Source organism: Podospora pseudocomata, chromosome 5, assembly GCF_035222375.1.
Source record: "Podospora pseudocomata strain CBS 415.72m chromosome 5, whole genome shotgun sequence".
NCBI classification, from domain to species: Eukaryota; Fungi; Ascomycota; class Sordariomycetes; order Sordariales; family Podosporaceae; genus Podospora; species Podospora pseudocomata.
The window spans coordinates 1,393,193-1,417,354 of NC_085889.1; the positions used below are offsets into that span (position 1 = coordinate 1,393,193).

General features: G+C 51.6%; 5 protein-coding genes across 5 annotated transcripts; 4 read left to right on the forward strand and 1 right to left on the reverse strand.

Annotated features, from left to right (window-relative positions):
- Positions 1-8,505: 8,505 nt before the first annotated feature.
- QC762_503450 (uncharacterized protein) lies at positions 8,506-9,131 on the forward strand (the record flags this gene model as incomplete). Its single annotated transcript, XM_062890765.1, has 2 exons — positions 8,506-8,548; positions 8,602-9,131. The coding sequence occupies 2 exons, from the start codon at positions 8,506-8,508 to the stop codon at positions 9,129-9,131; spliced, it is 573 nt and encodes a 190-aa protein (XP_062741868.1).
- Positions 9,132-11,380: 2,249 nt separating this feature from the next.
- QC762_503460 (uncharacterized protein) lies at positions 11,381-12,091 on the forward strand (the record flags this gene model as incomplete). The annotated part of the gene is made up of 2 exons (XM_062890766.1): positions 11,381-11,609; positions 11,682-12,091. The coding sequence occupies 2 exons, from the start codon at positions 11,381-11,383 to the stop codon at positions 12,089-12,091; spliced, it is 639 nt and encodes a 212-aa protein (XP_062741869.1).
- Positions 12,092-15,662: 3,571 nt separating this feature from the next.
- On the reverse strand, positions 15,663-18,054 carry AVO2 (Target of rapamycin complex 2 subunit avo2). Its single transcript, XM_062890767.1, has 3 exons — positions 17,608-18,054; positions 16,828-17,549; positions 15,663-16,723 (listed from the first exon to the last, which is right to left on the reverse strand). The coding sequence occupies exons 2-3, from the start codon at positions 16,894-16,896 to the stop codon at positions 15,869-15,871; spliced, it is 924 nt and encodes a 307-aa protein (XP_062741870.1). The 5' UTR covers positions 16,897-17,549; positions 17,608-18,054; the 3' UTR covers positions 15,663-15,868.
- Positions 18,055-18,154: 100 nt separating this feature from the next.
- QC762_0077960 (uncharacterized protein) lies at positions 18,155-18,523 on the forward strand (the record flags this gene model as incomplete). Its single annotated transcript, XM_062883859.1, has 1 exon — positions 18,155-18,523. The coding sequence occupies one exon, from the start codon at positions 18,155-18,157 to the stop codon at positions 18,521-18,523; it is 369 nt and encodes a 122-aa protein (XP_062741871.1).
- Positions 18,524-21,290: 2,767 nt separating this feature from the next.
- QC762_503500 (uncharacterized protein) lies at positions 21,291-24,099 on the forward strand. The gene is made up of 4 exons (XM_062890768.1): positions 21,291-21,820; positions 21,892-22,462; positions 22,492-22,808; positions 22,974-24,099. Exons 1-4 carry the CDS (start codon positions 21,411-21,413, stop codon positions 23,965-23,967), a joined length of 2,292 nt encoding a protein of 763 aa, XP_062741872.1. The 5' UTR covers positions 21,291-21,410; the 3' UTR covers positions 23,968-24,099.
- Positions 24,100-24,162: the final 63 nt, after the last annotated feature.

Genomic DNA, 24,162 nt, shown 5'->3' on the forward strand with positions numbered 1-24,162 from the left:
ACCGTCGCGCTGCCTTCATCTCGTCCGTGAAGGACTCCATGGACGAGTACGGCTTCACTGGTATCGACATTGACTGGGAGTATCCCGGTGACCCTGACCGAGGCGGAAATAAACTGGCTGACACGCGCAAGCTCGTTCTGTTGATGAAGGAAATGCGGGCAGCATACGGCAGCAAGTACGGCATCAGCCTGACCTTGGCGCCCTACTACTGGTATCTGCGTTGGTTCGATGCCAAGGCCATGGAGCCCTACGTCGACTTCTTTGGCTTCATGGCGTACGATTTGCATGGTCCGTGGGATGCCGACGTCAAAGCTTTGGGTAGCAAGGTCCGTGGCCAAGCCGACATTCGCGAGATTTCCGAGAATACAAAGCCGCTCTGGTTTGACGGGCTGAACCCAGCCAAGCTCAACTTTGGTCTGTACGGCCGCGGCTACACCCTAACAAACCCAACTTGCAACCAGCTGCTGTGTCCGTTCTCCGGGGGCAGCAATCCGGCACCATGCACCAATTTTGAGGGTGTCATGTCACTCCACGAGATCCAGCAGTTGATTGATAGGAAGGGTCTCACACCGCAGTACCTCCCTGATGCCATGATGAAGCAGATCACCTGGGATGATCAGTGGATTGGTTACGACGATGACGAAACATTCGCCGCCAAGAAAGCATGGGCCGACTCGAGATGCTTTGGCGGCACCATGGTCTGGAGCATCGACTTTCAAGTGGCTGGGTCCGGTGATTCTGAGGATGAGAAGTACGGCGATGTTGTGTACATTGGTCAAGAGGTGTTTGAGATTCCGGCTGCACAATGCCAAGCTCCCTGCATCATGGTCTTCCCTCCTAGCAGTTTATCTGAACCCAAAGTCATCACCATGCAGCCCTACACGGCCACGTTGGAGGTCGGCACCACCACCACGACCCTGGTCGCCGTGAGCACAACGAGCACCACGACTGTCACGGTTGTTAACTTCTTCATTCACTACGTCACAAGCGGACAGCAGCCCGGTGCAGTGGTCATTCTACGACCGAGCTTCCAGCCGCCGCCCATCATGCTGGCGGTGACTGGCCAGGACGGACGGACAACCTCGAGAACTGTTCTTCCCCCGCCTCTGGGTGGCGGCGCTTCTGATGGTGGTTACGGCGGTGATCCAACCACGGCCTCTGCAATGGTTTCCAGCACCACAAGCTTTGTTGGGCCCGAGAATCCGCCAGTACCAACACCCGTACTTGGTCTTGAAGACATTTACGTGGAAGATGAGGACGATGACCTCCCGACCCCAACTATCGACTTTCCCGGGTTTCCGCCCGACGCGACAGAAATTATCGAACCCGTGATCGAACCGATATCCCTCCACCCCCTGGCAAGACTCGTATCAAGTGTGACGCGTGGTTCTTCAATCTTTGCATCGACTGGCCCGAACTTGACATCAAGATCTTCTGGTGGGACATTGAGCTTCCCCAGGGCGAAGATTTCGGCCCGGGCCCGCTCCCCCCCCGCTTCATCAAGCGGCCGCCTGGCTGGACATTTGGCTGCCGCACACCTCCGTGCTCTCTTCCGCCGTGGCCCAAGATTAGGCGCGGGATGTTTCCTGTCACACCCCCGGCTCCAAACCCCTGCAAACCAGTAACAGCAACACTCACCATCTCGACAACCTCGTATGGTACAACAAAAACTCAAGGCACCGTTCGAACCATCACAACACGCACCATGTCGAGCGAGTTCCCTATTCTTGGCTGTTCCCTCACGGACGCCACCTTCAGTGTATCCGAAACCGCCTGCGCAACACCGCAACCTACCCCCCGATCGCTGGATGAGCGGGCTGTGCTCGACGACGTACCGTCCGAGCTGAAAGAAGATGACGACACAGCTGGGTCTGAAACCAGGCTCAAGCTGTTTGGGCGAGACTGCGAGACGAACATGGTGGATGTCATCTTCATTCCTACAGACCCCCTGAGCACTAATATTAGATTCCGTCAGCAGCTAGAGGTTTCTAGGATGGAGGGTCATGTTGGGGGTTTTACGGTAATCGAATCGACGGATCCGGTCTTTGTGGCCTTTTTCTATGTGAAAAAGGTCAGCGCGGCTTATGCAAAATTTCTGCTCAATCAGGGCGATGAGCTTGGGGTAAGCTCTGATTTACCGCCCCAAGGTCTTCTGCACATGCGCTAACATGAATTTCGCTCTCAGATTGCCAACGATGCCTATATGGTGACGCCACCGCCGGCCTATACGGGGTATGGGGCCGCCGCAACTCGGAAGCGGCATGATGTCACAGGCTTTGCCGACCCCAGCCCTCGTCCTGATGAGCAACAAACACAACACGACGGTAGGCAAACATTGACGACAACAAGGGCTGGCTCGACAAGATTTGGTAAATTATAGCTACAACTGGGGGCCGTCCCATCTGTCAATTCCCCCTGATGTCAACTTTAACGACCCGGCCATGGGAGTGATAGCAACCTTGCGCGATGGCCAGCCTGGCTACCGGTACAACAGGCACGAATCGGAATGCCAGGGACAATACGTCTACATTATAGAATGCGAGTTTGACCGTGTGCATCCACACTTGAGTGGCGCCAGAATCGAAAGGTTACCACGGCAGGTATATGGCTCCTGGGAGGGGTATGTGCGACAGGACACCAGCCACGCCACAAGGGTGGCGTCTATTGTTGGCGGCATGTTTAACGGTGTCTGTCCTGGAGGTCATGTCACTCTAGTCACCACGTCCGTTCCCGGCATGCACTGGCTTAACACCGACTCGGCGAAACCTCAAAACCAGTATGGTTTCAGATGGCAGATTGTAGAGGCGCTCGTGCTTGCTCTCCAGGACATCAAGACGAAGAACCGTGGTTCCAAATCCGTCATCAATGTGTCACTGATGTTTAGAGTACCTAGAAACACTGGGCGGCGAAGTATGATGGCGGTGCCGGGAAACGGCAGGTCGGCGAATCTTGCCAGTGGACACCCCCAAATCCAGGAAGCGGTGGTGATGATGGCAGTGATGGCGGCCGCGGAGGAGACATAGGTGGATAGGATCAGCTTGGGCCGTCCAAAACGTTTATATACAGCACGGGTACCCCGTCTCCGACATGTACATCGGGCTGTGGACTCTGTGCACCGACTTCTGGTGCCGACCCGATCGAACTGGCCAGCCTTCCCACTTCACGGAACCTACAAGGTTAGCAACCATCACATCCGCACCCGGCGGCGGCGGCGCTCCGTTGCCTACAAATTGCATCTCATCCACCACCACCAGATCCTGTAGTGGCGACCGCCAGGGCCAAATATGCGGCCTCGACACTGTATGTGTGGCTACGTCATGCCCGGAAGGCTCCATATGTGGCCCGGGGGATCTTCCTCCCCTCCCTGGACCGACATCGTTGGATTGCACCAGCCCGTGGTTCTCCACGACGTCGGCCCAGTGCGTCAGGAGTGGCGATAAGGAGGCATGCAGGACCACCACGGTTTGTGCCGTGACCTCGACCGCGACTCCGATCTATCGCTTCATCGACAATGCGGATTGTCCCAAAAGCGGCGATGTGTGTGCTCAAAGGGATGTTACCGCTACATGTTCTTCCCTCCAGCCACGGGGACTGCCAGAGGAGACCGCTGTCCTCCCGATTGCGACAGAGGCTCCGAGGATTATCTCTCAATCTGGAGGTATGAGACAGCGAGTCAACAAGGGAGCCGTCAATCAAGCCGCCTTGGCGGCCTCGTTCAATGGTTTCGATCACTCCCGTGGCTGACAACTCGGAATCGCTTGTTTCGCCCGGTGAGCAATGTCTTGCTGCGAGCCCGCCAAAACACCTACCTTATTTGCGACGTTGAATCACGATGTGTGAAGTGCGTCACACCCAGACCAAACATTCCTGACCCGTGCATCGAGGTGTATATGGTGTACATCCAGACAATCAATTCAAGGGAAATGTGATGCCAATTCTGGAAGAATTCTCTGCCAAATTCTGAGGTGAATTTCCTTATGGTATCTCTACATCCACCCCCTCGATCTTCCAACACTTCAGGCTTGGCCGCTAAGCGCCAACAGAAAATAAACATTGAAACTTAGAAATAAAACCCGGCGGCGATCCCAGTTTACGCATTATCACGATAATCTATTTCCAGCTCTGCAAAGACAATCTATCTAGGCACCATGTCGCTGTTGTCTATCGACTGCACGTTTTGACCGATCGCTCTCATCATCCTCGTGGTCGTTACATCCGCATCTTGCCAAGGCTGGGTGAGAGAGCGGTGATCTGATCATTCCTTTGCATTGCGTCAGGCAGCCTGGCCTGCGGCACAGTAGAAGCTACATTTCCCACACCGCGCATTGGAAAAATATAAGATTGTAGCCCTAAACGTCTGCCAAAAAAAAAAATTACTACCGCCACCACCGCCTCCGCGATCACCACCGCCTCCGCGATCACCACCCGGACTCCCAACCCCAGCCCCAAATCGCCAGAGCGAGCGAAAAAAACGCCAGCCAGCCCAAAACGTCTTGCCGAAAAAGCGCCCACCTCGTCCAGCGCCGCCGGCGGTCTGCCCCCACCGTATCCTTCCCTCCCAATATCATTCCTTGCTCTTGCCTAATCTTCAGTCAGCACAGTGCTATTATGAGTAGTAAGTCAAATTTGGATAAATCACGGTACAAGGTCAATTGGGGGTTTGGGATACCGGTGGAGATCACCGCACGCGCAGCGCGCGAGGACGAGGTGGGCGCGGGGGAGTTCTGGGAGGCCATTTTTATTTCGAAAAGAAATCGAAATTCTTTTTTTTTATTAATAATAAAATTTGTTAGAGAGGCTGAGCGATTGATGGGAGAGTTGGTGGAGTTTCCAGAGACCAGAATTCAAGATTTAATGTGAGGCTGGAGGAAGAACAGGTGAAGATTGAGCCTTGAAACTCGGAATATTTACAATATCCAACCATGCATCAACTTCCCTCTTGCCGCCGCTGCCATGCCGGACAGCAGGATGCCGTGATGTGACATGAGTTGGGGAATTCCAACGGGTCACTCACCTTCAACTGAGATTTTCCAAGCAGAAAGTGCAATATGCGCATATGCCAGCTGAAGCGGAAGGGGTGATCTCCTGATTCTTTTGTGGCAGCATCATCACAACTGGTGTCTTTTCTTAACCCCCGTCAAGGGCGTTGCAATTGCTTCCATTTGTGAGTGGCTGGTTGCTCATATCGGCCCATCGCGGTCCCGTCTCTCAGCTCTCAATGGAAGCAGTGACCCTGCCGTTCATGACATGGCAATTGCATGCAGGCTTGCAGCTAGAAGTGCAGCTTCCCGTCCGGACACCGGATACCCACTCGAGGGAAGTCCTGGAGCTGAGTGCAGGTTGAGCAAGCGGGTTGTAGGTCCGTAGCTGCCTGCTCGTGGAAGTGGACTGACGCTCACGAAGGTTCGGTTAAGCAGATCAACAGGGCTGTGATTAATAACTCCATGAAATCACAATGGGGGCAGGGTTTAACGAGCATTCAACGAGGTGGTTTTAAATAGGAGAGATTAAAAAGCGCCATCGTAAGTGTCGCATCTAATCATCAATGTTACTAGGTACTCAAAATTGGAATTTAATCTTTAAATACCATGAGAGAGTGATATTGGATGCAGACAGCAAGCCACACCTGCCACACAATGCTGAATGGTTCTAATAGACGCACAAATAGAATTTAATAATGCACATAGAGCAAGTACCTATAAAAATGCATTATCTGCGTTAAAAAGCGAAAGTTACCCCAGTTAAAATGGGCTTGATCAAGTGGGTTAAGGTTGAGCAAATATCGGCCTATCTGTGGTGGGGTTTGAGTGTGTCCCAGAACTGCATTTGCGCCACGGTGTGAGGGCAGCGTTTCCCGAGGCAAAGGCACAAGTAAGAAATTGCTTATTCATAGGATTTTGATCTAAAGAAGAAAGAAAGAAAGAAAGAAAGAAAGAAAGAAAGGAAGGAATTACAATCCTGTGGCCTTGCACTCAGCAATAAGCACCCACAGGAGCAACCCATCTTGCCAGACCGGGTAGGTGGGGCACGTGGCAGTATGGAACCAACCAGCGCCGTGACACACGGGAAAGAATGGCAGTGCCGTAGTAAAGTTTGCTGTTCATCTAAATAAACGCTAATTTAGAATTATCCATTTAACTATCATTTTTCCTTTCTTCCCACCTTCTCTGTCCTCTCTCATCCTTTAACACTCCAATAATTCAGCCGTCCATGAGTTAACATGCTGGAAAAGAGCATAAATGACCTCTTCGAGGACCACCTCGATAGCACGAATCTTCCTCCGCCCTATATATATAATAGCGGACCCGTCGTGGATGATTCTGAGAAGCCAAAATCTTCATCATTACAATCGTCGCACCCCACAGAGACAAAATCGGAAGACACGACATCCCAGAAGGGCGGCATTGGTATCTGGAGGCGGGCCCTATCCCGAATCAGCCCAAGTAATTCTCATGCAACAGGAAATACCAAGTGGTGGGGCAAACGACTTCAAGAAAAGCTCACCGCAGCGTATCACAGCCCCCCTACATGGCGTCGACATAACGACATATCGTGTATGTCTACCAAACTTCCACGACCCTTTCCACCTGCTACACGTATCCACCGCTACTCGATCGATGTCCTCTGCTGCCCCCCACCGCAGCCGTTCGCATCTGAGACTGCCCGTTGGCAGCAAGCCCGCCTATATGTCTCGGCAAACGACCTCTCCCAACTCCAGAAACCAATCCCCTGGCGAGCCAATATCGAGGACCGCTGCTGTCTTGACAATGTCCAACTTATCAATTACGCTTACCCTGTCCCGTTCCTCGTAGATAGGCCTTCTGGGAAAGTCAAGGCGTATGACAGCATACCTACAGGGACCGGTCTGTCAGTTGGAGGGCCCATTTATGAGCGTACTATCCAACTAATCTGAGAACACGGGAGGAGACCAGGGTGGCCAAAATGGGGGTTCTCGTTCACGATGACAAGTCGAGACGGCGCCTGGCTCTGCAGTTTGTCCCGAACTGATGTCGCCAGACTTATTGACCTCGATTCGGTGATCCGGTGAGTGCTTATCCTGTGTTTCATCCAAGCACCTGCGCAACGGTATCAGCTGCTAATAGGTGCGATGCTGAGCCAGAATCGTTGGTTGGATTCATCCAGACCCAAAACTTCTCGGAACCTCCGTTTTGTTCTATAGAAAGACTATTAGCAAACCGTGGCTCGAGGTTGTCAATCTTGAAGAAACAGATCATATACCCAGCTCATTCATGGGCGAAGTGCATGACAGGGAGATGCGTCAATTGGTGGATGATAACATTCATGGTTTCATTCAAGGGTCCACTTTGAGTATTGTGTCACAGGGCATATCTTATCAGTATCAGTGGTGGTTGATGGGGTGAAGATTTGAAGGTCCTGGTGGTTGGTTGGTGGTGAAGTAACGAGGTGGAGGCGCGTCATAAAGTACCTGCAAAATCCAGTGATTGAAGGGACTTGGGTTTAAACGAGCTGCCAATGGCCACCAGTGTTGGAGGGGGCTGGGTGGTTATTGTATCTCAGCAGGATGTCTGGTATCGTGGGTTTTGGAGGTTGGAAGAGCGCTTGGGTGGATAACTGCAGGTTATGTGCATTGTCTGGGCTGATATTCTCGTGGTGGTACGGCTCAGTGGTAAAATAGGTAACCTTTTGCCTGCATGTTCTGAGAGTCAGTGAATGAGTAGCTCTTGATAATGGCATGGTAAGGAGACATCAGCTCCGGGACCCTGCTGGGCAAGATGTGACAAAATCGTCCCTTCTTCAACACGGCCTGGGCCCACTTAAGGCTCTTTCGTGGTTCGGATGTCCCAGATCATCCGAACCTGCTCCAGGCAGGAAGCAGTGAATGGTTGCTCCTCACCTATACTGCTCCCGTGCGCCGAGGGGAACACGTCATCGTCCCAATAAACGCGATATTCAACGTTTCCGCTACATCTGATCAAGGATGCGTTTTCGTCCAAAGTAATTCCCTCAATCTCTTATGATAAACAAAGTTGTGTTGGGTCACGTTTGGTAATCTTTTTTGCCCATGTTGGAACCGGACACCGTGTTACTGCTCCATCACAGGTATAAGAACAGGGCACTTTCACCACTTGCCCTCAATCTTTTCCCCCATCACACACTCGTCCTTCTCTGATACCGCAGGCACCTTCAGCTTACACCACCATCGCACATCATCACCACCACCCAGACGCTTCTTGTTGCCAGCCTCATTTCGTTGTGCGGCAAAGTTATTGATCTTTGCCATCGGGCGCAACACCACACTCAATCACAACCGCCCGCAACAGACCATCACCACCGGCTTCACTTTAACAAGTCGTCCATAGACCACGGCTGCCATATCTCTTAAAACCCTCTTCACCCAAGTCTTCGGGGCCTCTTTCCTTTCTTTGTAAGTCCCACCCATCACCCCCTTGGCAAAACGCCAAGCCTTCAGGGGTAGTAAACAAAGACCTACTAACAAACCCCAACACCACAGCAACCACGACAATGGCCCGTACCAAGTACGGTCCCAACGTCAGCGGCATGATGTGTAAGTCTCCTTCCACTTTTTCCTCCCATCATCACCATTAACCCCTTTTCCAGTTCCGCAGAATCAGCACCCCGGCACCATCGGCGCCACAACCGGCCTCGACGCGAACAACAACCCCTACGTTTATATTTCCGGCCTCCACGGCTCCGGCCGCCTCCCCCAGCCGCCTCCCCTCACCCACCCTGGCTTCCCTGCTGCGAACCTCATCAACTCCACCGGTGGTGCTGGTGCCGAGCCTGGGTTCAACTACTTCTTTCCTACCGAGCACGCCGATGTTATTGTGCTGCAGAGTGCGGTTGCACCATGGAAGTTGACGGAGGGGTATACTCGGTTGGACTATTGGACTGTCAAGGTGCCGGGGAATATTACCATGGGGGAGTTGCTGGCTGGATTAGGGGTGAACAGCGGGAATGGGGGGTTGTATGTTGTTTATCAGCAGGGGAATGGGAAGTGGGAGCATCAGGAGAGTGTGACGCGGGTGGATGGGAGGTTGATGAGGCGGAGTGTGAGGGAGATGGGGTGGTGCAGGATGGGCAGAGAGGGGAAGGTGAGGAGGACTTATATTTGGGTTCAGAGGGTTTAATGCCGGATGGGGATGGGGGGTTGATGCGGTGGTTTGATGCTGCCTGGGGTGGGGGTTCATGAGGGTTTGTTGTGGGGTAGCTTTATGAAGTATCGGCTAAGGGGTATGGGTATGAAAGGTGGGGAAAGGAAAAACAAGGAAAAAGGGAGTCAGCGGCTCAAAGGTGGCAAGGGGCATGCCCGGGTCAAGGGTCTTGGTGGTTATAGCTATTAATGCAGTGTTTCTCCCCTGAGGTGATGCATCGTTAAGTTTCATTTTTTGGTTGTGGTGATAACGAATCTTAGGTATATTTGTCTGGTCAGTATCTCTGAAGCATATGTAGGAAACACCATCCTGGCTATGCTGAATCCATCTTGCGTGTGGTATGGACGCCATCAGCTTTGGAGATAGTATTTGCGTGTAATGATGCTGACTTCATTGAGTACTCAGGCCGCCGAAGGTTGTCCGGTATGCCATGAGTCAACCATTGCAGTTGTTGCTCATTGTAATTCGAATCGCGGTGATATCTGGGGGCAGGTCAAACTCCATACAAGACTGTCCCCAATCGAATACACCAGACCGTCCAAGAAGCGGAGAAGATCTACCGAGTACTTTTGAGCTTCTTTTGCCTCCTTCACGACGGCCAGGAACTTGTCGACTTAGTCTTTGGTGGTAGTGCGGCAAATCTCGTTGGCCTCTGCCAGGTCAACCCCCTTTTCCTTCATGGTGACCAAGATGGCATTTGGAATATGGGTCTTGCCGCTCTTCATGGCGTCTTGTTCCTCCTTCTCCCAAGAATAAAGATCGTTCACGAGAGCAAAGGCAATCTCCCCGGGCCGGCACAGGTCCGAACAGACCGCCTTTTCCTCATCTGGAATGCTGATGGCACAGCCAAAGTAGAGCATGCCACTCCAGAAGCTGCCATATGTTAGCACCGAAGAAAGGATACGCCCTCTAGGATTTAAGCACGCTTTTCCAACGTCTCCGTTTTGATACTCGATGTAGTCAGCCAACCTGCAATGCTGTGCTCTCGAGCAGTCACCACCACACCCACCTTGAAGAAACTCCTGCCAGAGTTTAAGAGCTACTAACCCCCGGTGACCACCAATTCTAAGCATCTCCGAGACCACCCATGTCTGAATCTTCTTGATGTTATTGATGGACAATTCGGGTACCGCGTCATCGTTGTTGGTGGAGTGTTCGCTCTGCAAGGCGAAGCCGGAGAGGACCTCAGTCAGTGTATCTTGCCCTTCTGTCTCTTCCGCGTTCTCAAAGAAATCGTCATTGAGAAAGTTAAACTCGTTAGCATAGGTGACGATAGCCAGTCGGTCCGGGAGGCATTCCGGCATTGAAAGGGGCCCGGCGTTGAAAGGGGCACGGCGTTGAACTTGGGGTGGAGGCCACCTCGGTCTGCCGTACCGTGTCAGTAAATGATTTGAGTCTGAGCAAGGAGGATAACAGGGTAGGCAGCTACATGATCCAACCGGGGCGACATTCTCTTTCCAGTCTTCAATTGCGCCAATGATGGCTAGGTCGGTGGTTTTGTGATGGTGGTGGATTCGAACCTTGATGCCATCACACAGACCTTGAGTGTCATCCTCGGATGGATCGAGGACATATGAGTTTTGGAATTCCATTTGAGTGAAAGATAGGATGCTAAAGTAAAGTTTGAAGTAGCGATCTAGGTAGGAATATGAAAAAACCTTTAGTCTTGTTCGCTACCCACAACCGTCGTCCTTATGTACACTGGGCTAAGCCTTTACCGGTCAGAGACAGCCCCCATCTTGTGGTCGAGTGGCTGCAAAGTACCTACCAAGATAAGAATATGCTTTAAGTTATGGCAAGAAGCCCCCGGTGCAGCATCCGAAACACATCGGAGCTTTTGCCTCGTACAGATCTTGGATGAGATTACCTCAGACAAGAGGCGTCAGATATCAGGTTGTTATGCCAGGGAAAAGGGCCGCTGTGTGACAGATGTAACCACATTGGCAACCCTTACAGGTTTCTGTGAAACCAGCATGATAATCCTCTTTTGTAGAACAGGTACAAGAGCGCATTGTGAATCAGGATTTAGTCCCGAGTCACATGCATGACCAATGGCTTATGTAGAATGATGGGAACAATGGGATTGTCTGTTTCTCAGCACTCTTAACAGCTCGGCCTGTCTCTAAGTGGGATAGGGATGTCAGGTGCGGCTCTGCTTTAATGGGTTTTTGTCCTCAACCGACCGCACCACGGAACCTTCACCATTCAGGGTGATCGTGAACAGGATGCTTTTAGACCAGCGCCATCTTAACGGGTCATCTCTTGTTGTTGTCACCTCTGCGGGACTTGCTTTCTACGGTCTTGCACTGACTATCTACCGCATTTGGTTTCATCCACTCGCTGGCTTTCCTGGTCCAAAGCTGGCCACTGCGACAGAGTGGTACCAGACGTATTACGAGGTTATGACCTACGGAAAGCTTTCTTTCAAGCTTGCAGAACTGCATACAAGATATGGTATAGCATTCCCTACCTGCATGTTAGGTTGCTAATGGATTTGCTGACATGGGCTACCCACGCAATCTGTAGGACCAATCGTGCGATTTGGTCCTTGGGAACTCTCCATCAGAGACCCGGGATTCTACCAAAACAGTCATGCCCACGGTTCTGTCCGCCGTACTGAGGTCAGTTTGCGACAAAGAACGGCACTCGGCTTTGACCGCTCTCACATGTTTACAGAGTCTCATGAGCTACACCGCTTACGGCAGAAGCCCCTCGAATCATTCTTTTCTCGTCGTGCAGTTGAGTTCAAAGAAGACCTGATTGCTCAGAAGGCACAACTTATCGTTGCTCGCATAGGAGAGTGGATTGCCAATAGCACACCTTTGCAACTGGAGCTTGCTTACTTTGCTTATGTCACGGATGTTGTTGGGGAGATTCTCTTCGGAGGTGAGAATCTGAGTTTGTTGGAACACAGCGAGTTCGCACCTGATTGGTGAGTACAATACTTGAGGTACATTTCCTTAGATATTTGCTTGCGCCCAGCACCCATCTAAAACTTCACAGGGGGAACATGATGAATGAGATGAAAAGGCATACGCCGATTATGCTTAACGCTACTTGGGTTGCGAGGTAAGGCCAACCTGCAATTACCTACCTTACTAGAAAGTCAAAGTTAACATAGAGTCAGAATTCATCGCAAGATACCGGTCGTTGGTCTAGTGAAACTGCATCCGGGAGGGGCCAGCTTCACAGCGTATGCCAAGGAGGGTTGCCGAACACACTGCTCATGGAAGAAGACTGATGTTCCGAGACTATTGACCGCCTCCTCAACCACACCATCCAAGATCTTCAGAATCTAAACATTGCCGAGATCAAAGCCCAGCCGGCCGTTAAGCGCACTATTGCGCAAAATCTCCTGCTCTCGGATATGCTCACGCGGAAATCGTTTCGTCGACCAGATATGGAATCAAGCCAGATCAGGGCTTCGAGAAGGTGTTTTTTTTTTCTGCAGTGCGGAATGAGGTGTTGGTCCTCGACTTATGATACTTGATTTGGAAGGGTGGGCAATGGAGTCGTTGAAATATGTTCGCTGATGAAAAGAGGAAGAAGAGGAGGAGGAAGATGAAGAGATGTTTTAAATGGCAGCGGACTCCTGAAATGTCACACGTTGAAAGGATCACGGGGCAAAGCCACATCGTGGCACATTCTTCAGCTGCAAACCTATCACGCTTCACTCCAGTCCCACCATCCACACTTGGGCCCTGAGCTGATGGTAGTTGATGATGACGATGATGAGCAGAAAGGAACAAAAGGGGGACAAGAACAGGGAGAAAAAAAGGGCATCAAAGCTATCTCATGAACCTGCATAATGCTTTCACTGCCTATTTCTAAGCCATTGTCAGTAGTTGTCATCGTGCGTTCTAGGTTGTTCCTATCATGCTCAGCTAAAAATCAGCTAGGGCCATTGCCCCCAGGTCAGGGGCATCATCTCACCGCATGGCATAGATATCCTAATAATCAAGTCTCTTAACCACATCTTTCAGCACGTTCGTCACCCACGAGACGGGAGCTCGTAAGCTTTGTTCACCCTGTGTATTTTACCCGCGGGAAAAAAGCCTGTGATATTTCTTGTGGCATTGTTCACACCCAACGCCAGTAAGAGGTGAAAAGGGGTAAGTGTTAAGGTTGAAACGTAAGTTCAGTTGGGCATACCTACCTATATAAGCCCAATCTTGGAAGTATTCTTTGTAGGTTTCAATGTAATTTCAAAAACGGTCTTGACTCGTTGTGTTTTAATATGTTCACCTGATAGTCACTTTCCATCAATTTTCATCGTTGCCCATAAGATTTCATTAAGCGGTCGTAGCTAGCCCATTTATAACTTCATCCCGACAGAAAATGCCCCTTGAAAGGCCACCTTCTTTACCCAGCTACTCCAAGAATTCGTCCCAGCTAAGAAATTCCACAGAAAACACCATAGTCCGTGTTAAAGAGCATGCTCCGGCAGCTAGCACCCTTAGCGCGGAGCATACCATGGTATGTGACTCCATTAGATAACTGTAGAAGGTGGTCGAAACCCCACAAAGTGACTCAACTCCATCACGAGCCAGTTAAATAAATCAGGAGGTTAGGGACGACGCGTAGTTCGGACGAACACCTGCGCGCACCCCCCTAGCCTGGGTATCCACCCCCTAATCAAGGATGGCCATACCTCTCCAACAACCGAGCAGCACTCTCCCTCAACACCGCCGGCTAAATTGCTCCTCCCCTGGGATTTTTCCCAACAAAATCATGGTACTGGCCCAACACAGCTGCAATAGCTTCCTTTCCAGCATAGGGGAAATCTGTCCCAAAGAGGACCCGATCAGAGCTCGTGAAATCAAGGAGGCTCTCCAGCTGGGCAGTGGAGCTACTAAGCGCGGTGTCAAAGTAGAATTTTGCAAACCCAGCTTTGACGTCCTCGCGCGTGATGTTCACCATCCCCGTCAAGGCCGGGTTGAGCAATAAGCACTCGATACGATTGGCCAGGTAAGGGAGTGTTCCTCCCGCGTGTGAGAGGATGATGTCGACGTCGGTATACTCACACATGATACCACCAAAGACAATGTCAACCGCCGCGCGAGTTGTAGCAATGGGGCAGTCGATTACCGGCTGGGGTAGACCGCTCGCAATAAACCGAGGGGTGATGTCGAGCGTTATCGGATGCAGGAAGATCAAGGCGTGGTAGTGGTTGAGCTTTTCCCAGATGGGCTTGAACAGAGGGTTTGACGGGAGGTACGAGCTGTAGGATGTTGTGACAAGGGCTGTAATATCAGGGCTTGGAACTTCATGGTTCAATTCAGGCTTATAATCTTCAATGGCCTCGAAGTCTGTGATGAGGAAGAAGAACGTCTAGGAATACAAACAGATCTCAGAGACGCGTATTTATCCATCGTCAGGTGGTCCGTGCCCAGTGGCTTCGAGCCGCTGCCAAGTTCCTCAATATCTCAGGGGCCAGTGGGCTTCCTTTGATAACCGCCATGCCTTCAGATTGCCTGCCTCGCTTTCAACGAGAGGTTCACAACTTGCAGTTACCCCTTCTTGCGGTGGTATCGGCAGTGTTGCTGGCCGTGGTTGCGGGTGGTTGGCTTTTGCCGTGTGACAGATGTGAACCCCGTGACGCCCTTGCAGAGCTTTTGCTGGCAATAAAGAAAGTCGATTTCATCGAGCGTGCCGTCTACATCCTGCCCAGTCGGGAAGTACCCCGAAGAAGGCCAGACGGGAAGAGTTCTCGGACGATGTGGCATACTTGGCAAGCTGGGTGTTGAGAGCACGGGAAAGGTCGCGGGCAGTTTGGCCGGTACCGGCAATGGAAATACCCGGGGCAGAGACGGAGAGAATGCCGAGGGAAGCGCCAGAGAGATCAAGAGAGTTGATGGCCGCTTCAGGGGACCAAGTAGGCGAGGGAAAGTTGGAGGGATCGCCGCCTGCTGCTTCATTGACCGCCACGTAGACAGGTGGAAGGACATGAACGTGGACGTCAATGAGACCACTAGGGGTCCCAGAGTTGGTGTTGCTATCCATCCTAGACACTGAGGACTTGAAGACAGCGTTGTTTTCAGAACAACTTAACCAGCAACGAGCACTGGTTTAAATAGTACTTGCCCAACAATGATTGAGACCCGTGACATTTTGACGTGATTGGCAGCGGCTTCGGACAACTGGCCTGGCATCATGAGATTAGATGAAAAGGAGGAATATCACCGGTTATCCAGTGCAGCGTTCACAGTGGTCTCTTCACAGCTTTTGACGGAAACAATTTTGTTTACTGTGCAGGAGGCAACTAAGTGTGGCGTCTCAATGTGCTTTGCTCCTCCCTGAAATACTCTTAGCTTGGTGATCATGAAGATCGCTAACTGGATGTAGAATGGCTGTTGTTAGCTCTGGCGTGTAAGCGAAGCTTTTGAAGGCCAAGACGGGAGTTGGGCAAGGGACCGGGAAGGTCTTGCCGTGCATGATTTTCAGCACAAGACTCTAAGTCTAAGGGACACCAAAGTCTGGTGTTACAGCCAGAGATCAGACTTTCAGTCAGACAATCATACCAGAACAGATTATTCCTATTCCCTTGCTCATCAACAGATCGTATCAGCGTAGCCTTGTACCCTGCATGTATTCGAACAGATATATACCGCCCAGAATCTGGCAAAGGCAGCAAAAAGGGTCCGACGCACTCTTATCTCTCACGCCATGTTCAACTGTCAAAGCACAGCATCAGCACACCCCATGAAACCCTCTCAATCCCCAACCCCGTCCCTCACCAACCTAACCCCACCGCCCATAAAACCCAAGCTAAACCCCTTCCTCGGACTCCCTTTGCCTACCACCACCTCCTTCTTTGGGCTGGCATCCATAACCCCAACCCCCTCCCTAATCCTCTTGGGACTTTCTTGTTGTGGTGTCGTCTCCTGTGCCCTCAACCCCCTCCTCCTCTCCACCTCCACCACCAACCCCTTCAGATACACCTCCGCCTGCACAGTAGCACTGTACGCCTCGGCCGTCCACAACCAAACATTGGTCGTTCTCGGATCCGCCCCCGCCGCCAGTAACGTCCTCAATACCAACAAATTCCCATTACTACTCGCAAAATGCAACGCGGTATTCCCATCCAAATCAGCGTTTCTCAACGCACTCTCCGCTCCACCAGGCGCGTACGTTAGCAGCAACTGAACAACTGTGTCGTGCCCATGTAGTGAAGCTTCCATGATTGCGTCCCGCCCTCGTATATCCTGCCTGACGATACCCGCTGGGTGGAATTCGCATAGGCAGTGGACTACTTCTGTGTGGCCGGCGGCAGAAGCGAGCATGAGTGGTGTCTGATGGTTGTCATTCAGTGATGGTGTGATGTTATCGTCGTCATTGGTGGGGTTGTTATCGGCTGTTCTGGTTCGTTCGTGGCCGAGGGATATCAGCAATCGACATATTTGTAGATGGCCCAATGAGGCGGCGAGGTGGAGGTTGGAGTTGGACAGGCCGAAGCGTTCGTCTGGGTCGGGGTTGTGGAGGAGGTGAGGGTGGGATTTGAGGATGCGGGCGACGAGGAGGTGGTCATTGGAGCGGATTGCTCGGCGGAGGCGGATGGAGGGGTCGATCCTGGAGTTGAGGAGCTGTTAGTGGTGACTAGAGTTCAAAATGGTGGGTGGGGAGGGGCAAGAAGGTGTTAACATGAGAGACGAGGACAGGAAAGGGCACGTACATGTTCAGCTCGCGCTTTGGGCGTGGGCAGCTGTGGTGACTTAATGATCGTGGAGAGAGTCAGTGCCATGGTTGGTGGGGATGGAGTGACGTCGCAGACCGTGGCCCAAGCCTGGCACACAGCGCGTGGGCTTCCGCGCCGTCAAGTCCGAAATGCGGGGTGGCGCAGGTACCCCGCCATTAGCCTGCGCATGATCCCTGCAAGTTCAGCCCTACCACAACAACAAGAGAAACAGCAACGACATCAAGTGGTAGGTGGTATCATGTGCGACGAGGGCGGAATAAACTATTTCTATAGGTATACCATGAACCTATACTTGGGCATCGATATAGTCGAGGCTACTTCCACCAGCGAGGGAACCGGGTAGTTAACCCGAGTCGGTGCATCCCGTCCACCACCAACGACAACCACCCAATCATCATGAACCACACAATCGCATATGCCAGCCTGAACCACTTGCGACTCGTAACAGACAGGCCCTCATCGATCAAGGTTCGACCATCCCTCTCTGCTCTTCCCATGCTCGGCGTCCACCAGAACGGTCCACGGACTTGAACCATGAAGGCCGCAACGAGGAGCAGCACACACCGAACAGCCAGTATGAATCTCAACTGCTTCCCGGTCATCCTGGCCCGCCGAGCCCCGGGCTTGCCGTCTCTGCCGACTGCCGCATCGATGTTGACCAGCTCATGAAAGCCCAGGAAGACAATCGTTGCGAAACCCTAACCAACTGTTAGTGAAGAACCACACCGTGTTTCATTGAAATACGAGCCGCCTCACAAAGAGCAATCCCCAAATCAGCAACCCAACCGGGTCATCCAGATGGTTTCCAACCTGTGAACGGTCTCCAAACACTTTCAAGGTAGCAGCCACGAGAGCATACCCAGATGCAAGTGTGACGAACTCTATCCCGTCCACCAGCCTGTCCTATTTCTCGGTGCCGGGGATGTATGACTGGACGATTGGTTTGACTTTGTTGAATTTGGCTTTGGGGCGTTGACGGGGCTGAATCTCCACGATGGAGTTACCGGGGTTGTGTTGGTAGGGTTGTCCAAAGTCTGCTAGTGGAATTGGGTCTTCCAGAGCCATGGGGGGATTAGCGCTGCTTAGGGTGCTGGCGATGGTGGGTTGGGAGTCCATGATCAGTGAAGAATTATAGCGAGTGACAGGATCAAAGGATCAGGGGAGGCAAGGATAATATCACAGTAACGGGTTGGAGTATTTCACCGCACCTGCACATTACTTTCCGTTCGAACATCCGCGAAGCGTGGCTCTGGTGGCTGAACATGAACATGTGGCTGCCGTTCACAACCCACCTCGCGGTCACATGGCTTTGGCTCCGATCCGCATCCACACTTCAAACTCTTCTTTCGAGGCCATATATTTGAGCACTTCTTTTCCCTTTTTCAAACACACTTGCGAGGTGTCCTCTCTCATGTTATCGCAAACTAACAGTTTTCCATTCGCCACATCATTCGAAAATATGTCGTCCTCGCCAGCGCAGTTTTCCAAGCCCCCGAATGAGCTTCGATTGAAATTTATCGAGCAGTGTGGGAGCCCAGAACGGTCGTCCTCTCGTACGGCAAGCAAACAACACCTCCGATCACCCTCTCCATCAACTATGAGGCGCACCAGGAGACGCTCAAGCACTACCACCGCTATACCTGAAGTTCCTCAGAGCCAACCCCAATCCTGACTGGAGGCATTCTGCCTTCCCAATATACTGCCGTGGCTTTTGTCAATCAACAACTGGTCATTGTCTCCGTCGCCAATCCCAAGATGTCTTTCCCGGAACCACGCGATTAACGAGACGTGCGACTGAAATTTCCGACACTCAATCAGCCATGCCTTCGCATCACTCTAACCAAGTCCGCCGATCTTGAATTGCTGCACAACCTTCAATCACTCATTTCCACCATCGACTTCCGGCCATTCATAACAGCGAGCGACCCCAACCCTTCGCTCTAGGTCTTTCGCCAGGGCTCGCATACATGCCTTTCGGCAACGAATACCTGCCTTTGGGGTACTATGTACAACCAAGTAACTTGCCATTTTGCGGACGACGAACTAAGTTGGGGCCTGGGATCGGAGCTGGGTACTTAGCATATAGGGGGCCTTGATTGCCTCCGGCTGTATTGCGATGATGTAAAGGATTGAAAGGCCTGAATGGCCTGGCGAAATTACTCCTTAAGAATTATTATGGTATAACCTGTAACGTACATTATAAGCGAGTCGCGCATATAAGCGAGTCGCGCACTGGCCATTGCGACGCGTTCTCTCTACACTTAACATCACTTTTCTCTACAACCCAACATGCCACCTACTTTAAAGGAAGCGAGGGTAATCTTAGCCCTTGAAGCTCTCCAAAAGGACGAAAAATTACGCCTCAGAGCCGCAGCTAAGCTCTATAATGTACCACCATCAACCCTCCGTGACCGACGCGCTGGCCGGCCTGCACGACGCGACACCACGCCCAATTCGAAGAAGCTCACTCAATCAGAAGAGGATGCTATTATTCAATACGTTATTGAGCTATGTGCGCGAGCTTTTCCACCAAGATTGCGTGGTGTGGAAGATATGGCCAACCAACTGCTACGCGTACGCGACGCGCCCCTGTTGGCAAGCTCTGGGCACACAACTTCGTCAAACGCCAGCCACAGCTCCGTACGCGTTTTACACGTAGATACGACTACCAGAGGGCCAAGTGCGAGGATCCAAAGGTCATCAGCGAGTGGTTCACGCTTGTGCGGAACACCAAGGCCAAGTACGGTATTGTGGATGACGATGTCTACAACTTCGACGAGACTGGGTTCATGATGGGTATTATCTTCGCGGGCATGGTAGTTACGACCTCAGACGGCCTTAGCAAGGCGAAACTGGCCCAGCCTGGCAACCGCGAATGGGCAACGGTGATCCAGGGGAGTCAATGCCCTCGGCTGGGCTATCCCTCCCTTCATCATCTTGGCCGCACAGTACCACCTTGCTAACTGGTACACCGAGTGCAACCTACCGTCTACCTGGCGCATCGCAACCACCGATAATGGCTGGACTACCAATCTGGTAGGCCTAGATTGAATCAAGCACTTCGACTATCATACAGCGTCCCGCACAAAGGGCAAATATCGGTTGTTGATCCTCGACGGCCACGAAAGCCACCACTCGACCGAATTCGAGCGCCACTGCCAGGAGAACAACATCATCACGCTCTGCATGCCTCCGCATTCTTCACACTACCTCCAGCCACTCGATGTCGGCTGCTTTGGGCCATTGAAGCAAGCGTACGGCCGCCAGATCGAGGACTTGATGCGCATGCATATCAACCACGTAAGCAAGCTCGAGTTCCTCTGTGCCTTCCGCGAGGCCTTTTTTGCCTCTATAACAGAGAAGAATATACAGGGTGGCTTTGCAGGTGCTGGCCTTGCGCCGTACGATCCAGAGAGGGTGCTTTCCAAGCTAGATGTAAAGCTTCGTACGCCAACACCTCCAAACTCACGGCCCGGCACTGCACAACCTTGGGTCTTCCAGACACCACACAACCCCCGAGAAGCTGACTCGCAGTCAACGCTTATCAAGACTCGCATTGCCAACCATCAAAATAGCTCCCCGACTTCAATGTTGGCTGCTGTGGACCAGCTTGCTAAGAGTACAATGGCTGTGATGCACCAGGTGGCTCTCCTTCGTGCAGAGAACACTTCACTCCCCGCAAGGCCAACGAGGCACTAAGTAAGCGCCGGAGAGCCAAAAAACACGTGTGCGGCTCGGAGGATCACTTACTGTGCAAGATGCAAAGGATATACTTGACCAGAAGGCCGTGGGTGGGGGAGGCAGCGCAAGAAACGCAGCAGGATGGCGGTAATGCAGGGGAGCTCGTACGAAGGTTCGGTGCTGTGGTGTGTGCGGCAAGCCTGGCCATAATGCACGTACATGCCAGGAGGCTGCAGAATCATCTGATTCATCTGTTTCTGATTCAGTTATTGTAGTTTCCTAGTGTTGTGGTTGTGTAATTGAGGATAGTTGTGGTAGGGTAACAGAGAGTGCGCGACTCGCTTATATGCGCGACTCGCTTATAATGTACGTTACCTAACCCTAAATAGCTTTCTACGAGGTTGCTGTTGCTATGTGTCAAACAATAATATGGGGTCCAAACTTGGTCCATTCGTTCGTTCTTCGGAGGGAAGAGGGCCAGGTAGCACAGGCTCTCCTGACCGGGTGGACAAGGTCCCACTGCCAAGATATTAATTCCTTAACAGTGGGCCTCTCACTGTCTAATTCAACAAATATTACTGTCATTAATATGTCAACCTGTCCTGCCCGTGACACTTTTACCTTAATTTGCAAATTAGGTATTCGAACGTAAGCTGGTTAATTTGGACATTTCGAAATCAAACACATTTTTTCCAAGCTGAAATTGCCAGGGGGGTAGGGTGGAAGAGGCAGTGTTGCTCCTAACTACACACCCCACCCAAGTCCAAAAGCGGCAATACATTTCCCTTGACCGGGAAGAACAACCCACTGTGCGCTCCCATGATGACATCGGGGCGCTACAAGATCTTTGCGATGTCAAAAAATATCCAAAACTCGAAATGCTTGGAAGAATTATCCAGGAGTCAGGCGACAGGGCTTGCCACAAGCTTATCAATTTCCACCAGAGGATGGCCAACTTTCAGGAGGGGGTACGCAAGGCTTGGCATCTCAACAAATGTCTCGCAAACCTCAGGAAGACTGCACCAACTAAGCGTTTTCGACCACCTGCTGCACAACGGATTCCCCGAACAAAGTGGGAGAACACGACGCCGCGCGACCTCTCCAGTCGCCTTTTCGAGAAGCTATACAGTAGCGTTTGTCAGAATCAGGATCACCAGGTCAAGCTTCAGTTGAATGGATTTGACATGGATAGTTTCCTGGCGCCGCCAATACATTTCAACTTGTTTCTCCCTTCCTGCCCTACCAACAACCTTTGGCAGGAATGTCAGTGTAGGGCCATTGTGCCAAGGTAGGTATTTATCATTGCCAATGTCAGGCTACCCTTGTGTGTTGCATGCACTGATACCTTTTGCAAAACAGGAACGTCAACAGCTTACCCGAAGACGTGGAAATGATTGTCGATCTCTGCGAAGACATTCGGGCCCTTAATGAGAACCACCACCTGCCAACAGTTTTGGCCATCCATTTTGAGGTTGTTGAGCCCGGTCATCGATACTACCTTTGGCACGACCCCAAGTATCAGCTTGATACGCCGCAGCACTTTCAAGATGCCAAGCCAACAATATCTCTGGACTACCTGATTTGCAGCGGCTTCCTTACCGACATACCAGAAGGAGGCGTCTTCGGGATGAACGACAAGGCTGTTCTAGCATTGTCTCTTTCTAGGTGCTTTCTCCATCTGTGGGGTGCCTATTGGCTCAAAGACCCTTGGACGGCGGGCAATATACATTTCCTTGCACGGTCCGATGAGATCTGGAATCCTCACCATCCCTTCATTCACTGCTCCCTCGACAATTCCTCGCCCACATCTTCAATTCAGGCTACGATTTCGCTTGTTTCCTTCGCAAAGCTCCTCCTCGAGATTGAAACTGGCACACGCATTGACGTTGACCCCTCCTCAGTAACCCAGGATGAGTTCGAGGACACAATTGTCAGTATTCTTGATTCCAGAGGCGATAGATTTGGAAGAGAGAGTACAACGCCGCGGTAGATGGATGTTTTCATATCTTCGCATTAGTTAACAAACAGAGCAACGAAGCAGGCGGTGTGGTGGACGAACTGGATATGATGAGAAAGGCCATTTACGACGCGATTGTCGAGCCACTTGAGCAAAATTTCAATCTCATTCCAAACCCGAGCAAAGCGCTTTATGTGAAGAAGCTTCATTTGGAGCGGAAGAGAGGGACGTATGGAGTGGCGACGTTCCAGCCGGAATATCACCAACCCACAAGGAAACGTGGTTCAACAGACTCGACGATGTTCTTGATGGTGAGATCGTACGCACGGTCGATGAGTATGTACTTCTTTACTATCTCCTTGCTAACCGCCCGTTTCCTACCGAACCTGTGCGCTTGGACTATCTCGATGGCATGCCTTTCAATCTCACAAGGCTATTCCCGCTGTCCTCACAATTACAATACAAGCTAAACCTTTGAGTGCAGGCGAGTTGACCGAGCCGCGAAATTCTTCGATTCCATGGACCGATTCCATGCCCAGTTCATACAACCGAGTATCACAAAGAGCAATGGACTATGGCCTGTTAAGATTGCGGTATCAGACACCGGGATTGAAGTTGATAATAGCAGCCTTCAAGGTGTGTTGGATAACATCAAGGATCCGAGAAAAGCTTCTGGCTTTCGAGATTGGAGAAGAGGTTCAATCCGCGCAGTTCAATCATTCGTCACATCTCCAGGAGACGAAAGGGATGTAGTAGGCCACGGCACACATGTAGCGTGGCTTGCTCTCAAGACAGCCCTCAACGTTGAAGTATACATCGCGAAGGTCTCCGCCGGCAAACAGTTCGATGACAACACAGCCGTGGTGAAAGCAATCCATTGGGCCATGGATCAAGAGGTGGACATCATGGTCATGTCGTTCGGCTCTGCATACATAGATAAGGGGGTGAGCGACGCCATTGACCGTGCTGTAACCGCTCGACCGCACCCAACACTTATCTTTGCTGCGGCGTCAAACTCGGGGCTCAACAGCCGGCCAACGTTTCCTGCCACCCACGACAAGGTTATTGGTGTATATTCCTTGGATGGATACGGAAACGACAACGGGGGCTTGAACCCGTCTCGAAAACCAGGAGGCACTTATTTTGGCACATTAGGTGTCGGAATAGAGATGCTGTGGAACAACAAAAAGGAGGCCCGATCCGGAAGCTCATATGATGCGCCAATAGCCGCTGGTATCGCCGCGAATTGTCTGGTTTGGCCGGAACACATGCTTAAGAAGGGGTACTTCAGCCAAGATCAGTACACGTGGCTAAGGACGATTGAGGGGATGCGTTATATGCTCAGCAAGCAGGCTATGGGCTCTAACGGCGATAGAGTGGGGATACTATCATTGGCTCCATGGGTACTTTGGAGGCGTGATCTTACTGATGTAGAGGTGTGTACCATTTTGAAGGAAGGCATGCCGCTTTTTGGATAGCCTCATGGGACTTTTAGAATCGTTGAAACACAAGGTAATGAAGGGGAGCGGGGTTTCTCCGTTGTTACGGCAAGGTATTTAAGCTGCGCTTAATCGATTAAAGTCTGAGGCGGGTTAATGGAAAAGTGCTTCATTGTGGAACAATTCATATGAAGAACTGGAACATGTTGAAGCGATCAGTTCATTGTGCAGGGA

What these genes read in the sequence shown, in the direction of transcription:
- QC762_503500 (XM_062890768.1), top strand. Translation starts at nt 21,411, where the DNA reads ATGCTTGGAAGAATTATCCAGGAGTCAGGCGACAGGGCTTGCCACAAG. An exon ending in ATGAGTTCGAGGACACAATT is followed by an intron (nt 22,463 to 22,491) that starts GTCAGTATTCTT and finishes CAGAGGCGATAG; the next exon opens with ATTTGGAAGAGAGAGTACAA. An exon ending in ATGTTCTTGATGGTGAGATC is followed by an intron (nt 22,809 to 22,973) that starts GTACGCACGGTC and finishes CTTTGAGTGCAG; the next exon opens with GCGAGTTGACCGAGCCGCGA.
- AVO2 (XM_062890767.1), bottom strand. Translation starts at nt 16,896, where the DNA reads ATGGCACTGACTCTCTCCACGATCATTAAGTCACCACAGCTGCCCACG. An exon ending in CCAAAGCGCGAGCTGAACAT is followed by an intron (nt 16,724 to 16,827) that starts GTACGTGCCCTT and finishes CTCAACTCCAGG; the next exon opens with ATCGACCCCTCCATCCGCCT.